We start from the raw sequence: 12,501 nt of genomic DNA, 5'->3' as shown, positions 1-12,501 counted from the left end.
CTAGCTCTTGCTCTTAGTATAATAGTTAAATAAATCATTTGAAAATATTAAAAAAATTAGTTAAGTTGGTTGTCTGTCACAAATATCCTCTTCAATCATATACATTGAATTATTAGAATTATCTCTTGATAAGAACCGGTTGCCATTAATATGGATATTTGGAAAAAGAAAGGAGATAAAGTGGATTGAAGTCTCATATTTAAGACAAAATCTAACTATCAACTAACTCGTTTATTAAAAATTGAAGGAAGTATTATATTCTAGCGCTGCCAAATGTATTTAGAGGTATGCCTCCTGAACTTTAAGTTTACCAACAAGTAATCATTTTGTACGCATAAAATTCTAACATAAGTTGAAATCTATGTCAACTTATTTCTATATTTTACATGCTAAAGTTTTATCATATGAGATCCTAATCCAAATATCAACATGACACCAGATAACACTTCAAGGCTGAAAACCCAATTTAAAAAAATTAAAAAAGATTCAGAAAAATATTTTTAACTACATGGTGATGATTTGTAGTAATGAAACAGACTGTTTTTTATTTGTGACCAATACAGCTTGCCATAGATATCGAAATTGAATTCTATATTGATAATTAGATATAGAGCTATACAATTTTCACATGAAAAATTATAAGAATTATTACTCCGCTCACTCCTGATTGTAGAAACTAATTATTAAGTTTGTTTTGATTCTATTTATAAGAGTAAGACATGATTCTCTCTTTTATCTATATCTTATTTATACATTACTATATCTTATTTTTAATATAAGAGCTAGATAACTGATTTTAGAATATTAAAAAAATTAATAACTAATATGTGTTGTTTTACTAAACCATTTTATGTAGTCATGTGTATTAGAATTACCTCATGTTGAAAACCTCTTACTATGTACAATCAATAAGTATATTTTAAAAAAAAAAGTTTGTGAATTTGGTGGATAAAATAGATTACAATTAAAATAATTTTTTTCCAACTCTTATATTTTTGACCGAAATTAGGTACCCCCCTCCCCCAACTACCATTATGTGCTGAAAAGTTTCAAGCTTTAAATGTCAACAGTCTGTCAACAGTCAGGGGATATTTTATGGAAATGACAACAAACTTTTGATAGATTAAATACAAGCAACAACCTTTACTTCTTTTCTTAATATGTGTGCACATGAGAGGCCTTTCAATGAGGACCCAGAGTAGTATCTGAGTTGGTAGAATCAATGGATAATATACATAGGATACGATATATAACTCTTTAAAAAATGAATTAAAATTATAATAAATTATAAGGACTATAATTTGACCGTACTTGTGTGCATTAAATGATATAGTTACTCTGCAGATGACCAAAGCGCTATATATATGTGTGTGCTAGGAGGACATGCTATGCCATAAGAGATTGTGATTTGAAAGATATGGCTTCGCAACCAGGCATACTTACAGATTGGCCATGGGAGCCTCTTGGGAGCTTTAAGGTTTTGCTATCTTATGCCTCTCCTATTAACTTTTTTTTTTCCCCCAGAAAAATTGCTGAAAAATCTCTCATCGCAAAATTCATTACTCAAAGATACCCAAAAATTTGGGTGTTTAAGCGAGTATAACTTTTGTTATGTCACTTATGTGCAATAAATCTTCATGTGTGTGCAAATGTATACATAGTTAAAGTTATGTTATACGTAATTGAAAAAGAATTATACCTGCTAAGGATAGAGATTGCACTTGAGCTTTTAAATAAATTTTAGATGCGTTTGAAAAATGAACTTTGCAATGGGAATATTTTCGGCAGTTTCTTTCTTTCTTTCTTTTTTTCACCCTATTCCTTTTTTCTCGTCCTTTCAGTTGTATTTAATTTTCTTAATAGTTAATATACTTGATCACTTAGCCTTGATTTGCGTTCAAAAAAGGAAAAAGTTGCTCCCTTCTTTTCAATTACGTGAATATATTCGCTGTGGTTGTCGTTGCTGCTGCTCTGTTTTCTTTTTTTGGCAACGTTGCGACTTTTTGCATTGATGATACTGTAACTCTTTCTTCCCCCCTAGCTTGCTAAAATTTTCCATCGTGATGTACTCTCTCAGCTCCTTATTATAAGAAACTTCTAGCTAACTAACATACTAATTCTAGTTTTTAATATAAAAAATAGTTAGAGATTAAATTTGATTCTAAATATAAAATTTTAATCAATTTTGTCTTTGGAATTTATAATATTTTCTCTAAAACATCCCTATAAGGAGTTCTTACTAAATGATAGTTTCAACACACAAGATTAGAAAATGTAAGACATTCGTTATAATTAACTAACTTAATTAATTTACGTAATCTTTTCAAATTATTTATTTAGCTCTTATCCTGAGAACTAGAGCAGGTAGTATGTTGAATGACAATGAAAAAAATGCTGACAAGTTTGCCCTTTTCTTGTTTCATCATAATGACGACGACGGACGATGATGGAAATTATTGAAGTACGTGTTACTGGCCCCATGGGTGGTTCAGACCATCATTTACTGTGTGACAGCGTCGCATGAGAGAGACCTCGCTTACTGTCTCGTACTTCCAATGTTAATGGCGAGGTTGGTTCACAACCAGATCTGGATATCTGTTTCTCGCCATCGATCAGCTCAGGGCAAAAGCAGGATCATTGATAGAGGCCTTGAATTCTCACAAGTTGACAGAGAAAGCAACTGGTTCGTTCCTATAAAAAAACTACTCATGATGTTACAATTTTTCATAAATTAAAGTTGAAATACTATTCTTGTGTTTAATATAAAGGCTAAATAACTAATTTGAGAATATTAAAAAAATTAGTTAAATTCGTTATTTGTTATAAATATATATTGATCTTCTTAAACCATCCTTTTCAGTCATTTGCATTGGATGATTAGAATTATCAATTATCCTTTGATGGGAATCCCTTACAATCAACAATCAATAAAGATATTTTGAAAACAGATGAGAGATAAAATAGAATAAGATTTTATATTTATGACCAAATCTAATTCCTATCTAGCTCTTATATTAACGACTAGAGCTAGTATATTCTAATACATTTTATTTAGTTTTAGAAAATAAAATTAGCTGTATTGTAATCTTTGAATAAGTGCATCTTGCTATATACATTAATATTTTATTTTGTTGGTTGTGGAGATTCTTGTACAGTTGTACATAACTTCCTTAATTTTTCGAAAATTACATAATTTTTTTTTAAGAATTATACATGTCTAATCCCCCGTCCCAAAAAAAATGCAGGAACCTCTGCTCAATCAAATAAAGTCTGAACTCCACAAAGCTACCATAAGTTTAAACCACACAATTCTCCGTTGAAGTAGCTTGAGGGAAAAAAAAAAGGGTCTATGTAATTTTAGAACAACTTATTAGATATCTGTATAATTTATTATTTTTAAGGAATGCTTGTGCATATTCTTAAAAAGGTAAGTTTATGTCATTTGCCAAAGCTGAAGGGATGAACAAGGTCTGCGTACGTATGTTTAAAAATAAATACTCCTCCAGTCCTTATTATAAGATCCCATTTGACTTTTTATTTGGTCCTAATTATAAGACCCCAATCCATTTTGTCTCTTATATTTATGTATTTTTTTCCAAGATAATCCTTCTAATAATGATAATTTTAGCCAATATACTTAATTAGCAAAGATATTTTAGGAATGACAACACTTATTTATTATAAATAACCAACTTAACTTACTTCTTTAATCTCCTCAAATAAGTCAATTGGGTCTTATAATTAAGACCTGAGGAGTAGATAAAAAGGTCCACTTAATTTTAGGTTTTAACAAAGCTAAGCAGAGCATACATTAACGATTTCTATCTTTGAAACTGTCCCATTGGAGGTGAGATTCAAATTTATGACCAAATTATGATATCAAAAAAACTTAGTTGTGCACTTATTTAGTCGTACAACCTTTACACTGTTAACAAAAAGTACTCAACATTAAACTTTTAAATATTGATAAAACATTTTCAAATCTTGATGTGTTAAGTTTAATTTGAAAATAACAATAATCGGCGCAAAAAATCATCAGTTGAGACTAATGGTATTAGGGTTAAAAGACTGAAAAGTTACATCATAAAATTAACCAAGTTAAAATCTTGTATAGAATCAAAAGACAAAAATAATAATTTTGCAGTTATAGTTATTCATTATTTTTTTCCCGTTTTAAATGCACCCTCTGCATTCATGTGTGAATAGGATCCATATAATTAAAAATTAAGAATCAATGATATCTCTAAAACTACAAATAGTCAAGTTAAAAGTATTGATCTAGCCTTCGTTTGGAATGTATGATATATGCAGGGATGACTATATTTTGTTGACTGGACATATCACGTACTTAGCATATATGATACTTCCTGAGGTTGCCAATCATTTACCCGTATGGAGAGCAGATGGTGTGGTTCTCGTAGCTTTATTACATGCCGGTCCTGTGGAGTTTCTTTATTATTGGTTTCACAGAGCACTTCATCACCATTTTCTTTATTCTCGCTACCATTCTCACCATCATTCTTCCATAGTCACCCAGCCTATTACTGGTATCATATATACTCGTCATTCATAGTTTTTCTCATTTTCTTTTTCATTTATGTTATGTTGTTGGGGTAGAGTTGATATTTGTTCTGGATTGATCAATAATTTATTAGGAGAATGACAATTGGTTTCAAAATATCGATTTGATGATAATAAAATCAGTGCCAAGTTAACCTAGTGGCAGTGTCGCTATGCTTAGATAAGGTCTTAGATTCATTGACATGTTTGTGTGTGCGTACTTATTCAATTGTAAATAATGAAAAATAGTTAAGTCTAAAAAAGTTTGCTGTAGGATGATACTCCCTCTAGCCTAAACATAAGAGTTAGTAGAAGAGTTTATTTTACTTCTAACTGGAAATGTGAGATTTCAATTCACTTTGCCTTCAAAAATTATAAATTTTTTTTCCTAAACTCATTGACTTCACATATGAAGAGGGTTTTTATAAATGAATAATTTTCAGTGCAAATGATTAAACACATTTTTAACAAATAATAAACTTAATTAATTTTCTTAATTTTTATAAATTAGTTATGTAGGTCCTGTATTAGACTCTGGAGGAAATATCTAAATACGTAGATAGTTACAAATACAAATGTCTCATTTGCAAATCAAATGATTAATTTTCATAAGTCAGTCCCAATCATTTTCAACTGAGTTTATCTAAAGTTGTATGAATTGATATTTGCAATTCATCTTTCCCCAAGATTTTCTTAGACGTCCGCCATCATCAAATTAATTTGAGACATGAGTGTACATTCGCTCTATTTCTTATTTATTATTTCTTTTACATATTGATGTTATTACTGCTATTATTTTACAGCTGTTGCTCATCCATTTGCTGAGGTCTTGGCATATGTTGCTCTATTCGCTATACCACAATTTGCAACATTGTTCACAAAGACTGCCTCCATTGCTTCTGTTTATGGTTACTTGTTTTATATCGATTTCATGAACAATTTGGGTCACTGCAACTTTGAGTTCTTTCCAAAGAAGCTCTTCTCTCTCTTCCCCTTTCTGAAGTATCTCGCCTACACTCCATCGTAAGTCTCTTCAATTCCTTCATTATTAGAGCATGTTAAGTCCCACATCTACTAATTAAAACATAAGGTATGATATCCCACTATCACTACAACCTACCAAGAATAGGAACTGCGCTTCAATTCAATACTTCAAGTCTATGAGAAAATTAAATACAAAGAGATCTCAAGGAATTCAATTTTTTTTATATTACTTCCAATTTCTTAATGTAATTAAGAGCTATTTATTTAATATGAGTAGATTAGAGAAGCTAAATAAATTATTTAATTCTAGTAAATATTGCATGATTTCTTAGAATATTCTCGTATAAGGTCAAATTATACATTAGTTTATAAGTTAGATAAATTAATTTTTAAAAAATAATAAATATGAGAGACAAAATTGATTAAGATTCTAGGACCAAAACCAACTCTCCAACCAACCCTTACAGATAGGATTAGATGAGTAACTTTTATAAGTACAGCTTGTAAAATGATATATCCCGCCAAGTAAAATATGAAAGCTTGACTTGTAAACATAAGTTGTTGAATTTGACTTGTAAATACAAAGGTTTGGCTAATAAATGTGAATTTTTTAGAACCTTTTTCTACTATTTAATTTTCTTAATTGGCACTTATGATTATGCAATTATCATAGTGAATCAAGAATTGAATAGTCATTCAATCAACAGCAAGAAACTCAAGGCCGATTTGTGGACTACAGGTTTCACTCACTGCATCACACCAAATTCAGGACAAATTACTCTCTTTTCATGCCAATATATGACTACATTTATGGAACCGTGGATGACTCCACAGATGAAACTTATGAAATGTCTTTGAAGAGACCAAAGGACTCACCCGATGTGGTTCACTTAACCCACCTAACAACACCATACTCTATCTATCATCTTCCTTTAGGCTTCGCTTCCTTAGCCTCCAACCCTCAAACGGCAAAATGGTATCTTCGTTTCATGTGGCCCTTCACTTTTGGTTTCATAGCAACGGGTTGGATCTTTGGTCGAACATTTGTTTCAGAAAGGAACACTTTCAGCAAGCTTAATTTGCAGTCATGGGTCGTTCCACGATTCACAAAACAAGTAAGAATTTTTCATATGGAAAACTAATTTAGAGGTACTTATAGTTTACTTGAGTTTTGAATCAGGTCCCTAAATTTGGTTTTCTTTTTATTGGGATTAGAGCTGTTAGTCCCTGCTGTTTAAATCTGTTAAGTAAGTATTGACATCATTGGGAATTTCCATTAAAAGGCACGGCCCACTCAATAATAAAAAACCATGTCTAAAAGAATCCCCTGCTCTTCCTATTTGCATCTTCTTCCACTGTAAAAAGCTCTCCTCTCTCATTTTGCTCATTCCTCCTCTTCTCCCTCATTCTCTTAGCCTATAAATGGCTCACAATTTCTTCTCATCTCACCATAACACCTCCCTGTGGTCACGTCTCCTTCTCCATCCAAGTTGAGGCCATTTGAAGCTTCTTTTAATGAATGAGAATTATTTTGCAGTTTTAATGGACGCAACCTCATGAAGTTTATTGGAGGTCCTTTAAACAAACCGAATATTATTGTCATAGGAAAGCACAAAATAGGACCCAAGATCTTGGCCATGCCATGTAGATGCTTCACAGAATGTTTAAGCACAAAAGTAAAGATGCATCGGTTCTGGGCAACTTTGTGATGCTTTCGAAAATTAAGGTAATGATGTTCAAATGGCCAAAAGTTGTTTGCAACCAAGAAAACAACACTTCTATTTTTATTCAAGCTCTTGTTTTAGTAATAGAAAAAAGAGAGATCAAGGAAGCAAGCAAACAACTTCCCCACAGGTAAACTAGACTAAATCCTCAGCAAGGTTTGAGTCATTGCCAAGTCAACCACAATAACCTTGTCCGGTTACTTGGTTGTTGTGTCAAACTAGACTGCCAATCCCTTCTCTTCTATGAATTTATCTCCAGCTACAGTTTCACAATAGCGTTGGACAAAGCCTTGAAGGAATTGTAGCTTGACTACCTATTTCACTATCCAATATGCTTTCTCATTTGATCTATCGGTCAAGAACGGTAGGGTAGATGTTGATGAGTGAGCAAAAAGAGAGAGGAGAGCTTGGTCCTGAGGTTGCGGTGAGAGGAGACGATGCTAACCGGAAGAGAAGATGATGTCTTTGGATGTGGCAACCAAGTGGGCAGTGCTTTTTAACAAAAATTCTTAACAGTGTTAATACTTATTGATAGAATTAAACTGCAGGGATTAACACTCTAACGTTGAAAATTAAAGGACCAATAAAAAGGAAATAAAATTCAAGGACTGATTCAAAACTGAGGTAAATTATAAGGACCTCCAGATTAATTTTTCCTTTTCCATGTTAATTATGATCTATTGCTTAATTGTAGCTCAATCTAGGAATGGTTCAGATTGTCAAGGCATTTTTATTATTTTAAAGAACTATAGATTTAGCTATGATAGCTGTGGGTTGCAGAATTTATCTAGTCCGAGCGGTTCTGCATTGTCTTCAATCTGTTCTTTATTTTCTTAACTCCTAGAATAGACTATGGGAATCTTTATTTTCTGAATGCCTGTCCTTTACTTTCTGACCTTGTAACTTGAACTCCTTGTTTTTGAATGCATTGTGACTTTTTATCAAAAAGGAAAGAATTGTCTTTTGCTCAAGAAACTCTAAAGAATCTAAAGTAATGAGGCAATCACACTTACATGAAAATGATGACTAAGACCTTAGACAAAATTGAAATTTTTTAGTCCCTCCAATATTAAATATAAAAGCCAATGCAAATATTTGTTTTGGTTTTAAATATAAGATTTAAATTTATCTTGTCTTCCAAATCTATAATTTTTTCTCAAAATTCTCTCTATTGGTTTCAAATATTAATTAAAGAAGTTTTCAATCATAAATTAAAAAAAAATCTAATGCAATTTATTAAAAGGTACGCTTTAGAAAAACCAACACATATTTTTTTACAAATAACTAAATAATTTTCTTAATCTTCCATATTTGTTATCTATTTAACTCTTACATTTAGGATAAGAAGGAATATAATATGTGGAATCCAGGACCTATCATCGATGTTCTAATTGTGTGTTATGCAGTATTTGAAAGGACAAAGCACATCAGTGAACAAATTAATTGAAGAGGCAATATTAGAGGCTGAATTATCTGGAGCTAAAGTTTTGAGTCTTGGGCTTCTTAATCAGGTAATTAGAAATAAAAAATATTACAGAAACCTTCACATATATAGGTCTTTTATAATGCAAAAACATATATAAATTGGCAGCAAGAAGAATTGAATGGATATGGGCAACTCTACATCCATAAGTTTCCAGAGTTGAAGATAAAAGTTATAGATGGAAGTAGTCTAGCTGCAGCAATTGTAGTGAACAGCATTCCCAAGAGCACCAGTCAAGTGCTTCTGCGAGGCAAATTTAATAAGGTTTCTCTGGCTATATCCAATGCTCTCACCAAAAGAAATGTTCAGGTAATTACTTTTATGCACTTGTGCAGAATAAGGGCAATGCAATTACATAAATAAGGTTTTCAATGCACTCGTTTTATAAAATCCTGTTCTTTTTATTTATACTTAGCTTACTGTAAAACTACATTTTTATAATAAAGGGTGAGGTAGCATCTAGCACCCTGATATTCTTTTCTGGGTGCATGTAACATCCTAAACTTATGGTGTGTCTAACACCCTAATGCTTCTCTTATATTACGTTAATCACAATTAAAATGCTGTTTTTGAAGAAAAATCTTGCCGCTGTTTTAAATTAAACTAGCACTCAAAATTTGAGTCACAAACCCAAATTTCGGGGGTGGTATAAGTTTGATTCTGTTTAAATTTTGGGAAGAATTCTGTAAGCACAGAGAAAAGTGGCTGGGAAAATTTAAGTTAACAATTTTCTTAATTTTTGTGTGTGAAAGTAATAGAATTTTCAAGAAAATTTACTTTTTCAAGTTGCTTGTAACTACAAGCAGTTAGCTGTATTAAACAAGGATGAGATGACGAAGCTACATTCAAGACTCAAGGCCAAAGTAGATCTTGCTCTCACCGCTACCTCTGATGCCAAGGTAAATATTGTTAAGAATCAAATGACTTTCTTTATCCCCATATTTCTCTCATATGGACCGTTTATTCAGTTATATTGTATAAGTCCGTGAATTTGTTTTACTTATTTATTAGAGAGATGAGTAATACTAACTTGAAGTTACAGGTAGGATCAAACCTATGGCTTCTTAAAGGAGCTCTTAAATCATTAGGCTATATAAGGCCATTAACAATCTATACACATGTTTAAAAAACTCATTTTGCTCCATCAAACGATTTATAAGCCGTACCAGAAAAACATTATGGTGGGAGCAGCGAAAGCAGCAAGCTAATGAAATAGTTGTGTTTAAAAACGTGACAATGTTGTCTCAACTCGTTAACAAAGTTATTTTTGATCATTAAAATTACCTAAGCAGGCCACCTCAACATAAATAAGTCAACAAATGGTTAAAATTAACTGTTAACGGGTTAGAGTACTATTGCCATGTTTTTCAATTTTTTGGATAACATTGAATCTAAAAAAACTTTTGGGGCAACTTTGCTTTTGAGTGAAAATATAAAGGTAAAATTAGACCTTCCTCCTTAATAAAATTAAAGGGTTGAATTGAAGCTTAGTGTACAATTAAGTGTTTAAATATATACTTTTGTTTTTTGAAGATATGGTTGGTAGGAGATGGATGGGATGAAAATGAACAGATGAGAGCAGCAAAAGGATCAATTTTCATACCATTTTCTCAATTCCCTCCAAAGAAAATGCGAAAAGATTGCTTCTACCACTATACTCCTGCCATGATAGCTCCTTCCTCATTCACCAATACGCATTCTTGTGAGGTTAGTACTACATATAGTTACCATAGGTTTTCTAAATTTTTAATTAGATCAATATAAATTGAAATAGAATGAATGTTCTAAAAATAGATGGAAGGTCTATATAATGTTAGCAAAAATTTAAATAAGCCCAAATAATGTATTATATTCCATTCATGAAAGCCATCATTTAATTTCAAATTGCTTCAATCTTTCACTTCCAAATCACAGAACTGGCTGCCAAGGAGAGCAATGGGTGCTTGGCGAATAGCAGGAATAGTGCATGCCTTGGAAGGATGGAACGTACACGAGTTTGGTTCTACCACTTTCAATATCACTCAAATATGGCATGCAACCATTCGTCATGGTTTCCAACCTTTGGAATTGGACACTCCCTTTTAATTTGATCATTCCCATGAATCTAGATATGCATGAATTAAATAAATTTTAAGTTGCTTTATATTGTTATAAGGACCTTAGTGAGTTTCTTAGTTATGAAGCTTGTACTAATTAGCATATATGTAATGCAGTTGTATAATGAACTATTGCTTTGGTTGCTAGTGGTGTGGCAACCGGCAGTAGTATGTGAGGTCCATGGCAATCTGTGGGTTTTGTTTTTTTTTCTTTCTATTATTTATTATTTAATTGGATCCCCATTTCGGGTTTTAGGGTTTTTTTTATGGGTTGGATTTGTTTGTGTTGACTATTTCATGTCGATTTGTAAGGGTTCATCTATCTGCTATCTTGTTTTAATAAAACTAGCTTTCTTTTGGCTAAAAGATAAAAAAAAAAAAAAAAAAAAAGGGGCTGGTCTCTCCCTCCCCCTTTATACACGGACACACATCATTATCTGCGATCTTAATTCGTTTTGTAATTTTAAGGATGAGGTTAATATGCAAATTTGTCCTGTAAATTTTTACTCAAGAGTGTTAGGAACTCATAAATTTTTCTTATACAAATTTACTCCGAAAGTTTAAAATCATACTAATATTGCTCTTTACGGTTAGAAATTTAACGTTGACGCTAAAATAGTGAATTAGCTATTAATATTTTTAATAATAAAAGGCAATATTATTATGATTTTACACTTCTAATGCAAATTTGCACTCCAAAAAACTTCGAGTGCTCAGTGTTTCTTAATCAAAAATTTTGAGACAAATTTATACCTTAACCCCTTTAAGGATGTCAACCTCATAAGTATGATTACATTTTTCATATTATTCTCTTCTTCTAAATATATAAAGATGGATAAATATGGTGAATATATAATTTATGAATATTTTAGATGTAAAAATGCTCTTTAATATGTGGAGTTGATAGTCAACGTCCGCAGCTTTGACATTTGAAAGGTGATATCACCCTAATTACTATATTAATGTTTTTATCCAAAATTCAATAAATGTTGGAATTTATATTGCTATAAATATTAATATATTAGGAACATGTAAATGCCTTCAAACTAATTTATCTGGTTGCATAACCGATGGCATAAATGTGCACCGATGGAATAAATGATAGCACAAATATACAGTCATACGTATTGCAATATTTGTCGAGTAATTTTGTTTACTGATGTTCATGCTTTCTATTATGATTATTTATTTTTTATATATAATTATTCAAAATCTGATAATATTAGATTAGATTTAGGCATATATAATGAAGTCTAATTAGTGTCTAACTCTCTGAACTCAAGAAAAGTGGAATCCGTTCCACTCCTTACAGCCGCTGCTGATTCTAATATGATATACTCTCACCAATTTTTAATCTATGTATAAAAACCACTTAATTAATCTGACAGATTAATAAAATTAGATAAATTAGTTAATTAATCTCCTTAAAACAATCCAATGTATTGAAACATATCATTTTACAATTAAGTTAGGTACATTAGTTTGAAAAATTAAAAATAACAAATACAGTAGATAAAGTGATTTGAGACATCAAATTTAACACCTCAACTAACTCCTATGTTAAGAAGCCCGGGGGAGTATTGTTCTTTATTATTATGATATTTCAAGATCAGGTGGGCATCAAAGGTGATAATTAAGGATGCGATGAAGTTTC

At 31.4% G+C, this 12,501-nt stretch overlaps 1 protein-coding gene across 1 annotated transcript; it reads left to right on the top strand.

Moving 5' to 3' along the window:
• The first annotated feature begins 1,417 nt into the window (after positions 1-1,417).
• Positions 1,418-10,888, top strand: LOC114743260 (very-long-chain aldehyde decarbonylase CER1). Its single transcript, XM_028931464.1, has 10 exons — positions 1,418-1,477; positions 2,463-2,683; positions 4,312-4,547; positions 5,364-5,583; positions 6,284-6,659; positions 8,675-8,779; positions 8,860-9,060; positions 9,558-9,650; positions 10,285-10,458; positions 10,666-10,888. The coding sequence occupies exons 1-10, from the start codon at positions 1,418-1,420 to the stop codon at positions 10,834-10,836; spliced, it is 1,857 nt and encodes a 618-aa protein (XP_028787297.1). The 3' UTR covers positions 10,837-10,888.
• Positions 10,889-12,501: the final 1,613 nt, after the last annotated feature.

This window comes from Neltuma alba, unplaced genomic scaffold (genome assembly GCF_004799145.2).
Source record: "Neltuma alba isolate B1F8T4 unplaced genomic scaffold, ASM479914v2 tig00003988_pilon, whole genome shotgun sequence".
NCBI classification, from domain to species: Eukaryota; Viridiplantae; Streptophyta; class Magnoliopsida; order Fabales; family Fabaceae; genus Neltuma; species Neltuma alba.
Note: the sequence above shows the minus strand (reverse complement) of the source record. Positions and strands in the feature narration are given on the sequence as shown.

Coding starts and splice junctions, on each gene's coding strand:
- LOC114743260 (XM_028931464.1), top strand. CDS start 1,418: ATGGCTTCGCAACCAGGCATACTTACAGATTGGCCATGGGAGCCTCTT. Junction 2,684..4,311: donor GTTGACAGAGAAAGCAACTG/GTTCGTTCCTAT, acceptor TGATATATGCAG/GGATGACTATATTTTGTTGA. Junction 4,548..5,363: donor AGTCACCCAGCCTATTACTG/GTATCATATATA, acceptor ATTATTTTACAG/CTGTTGCTCATCCATTTGCT.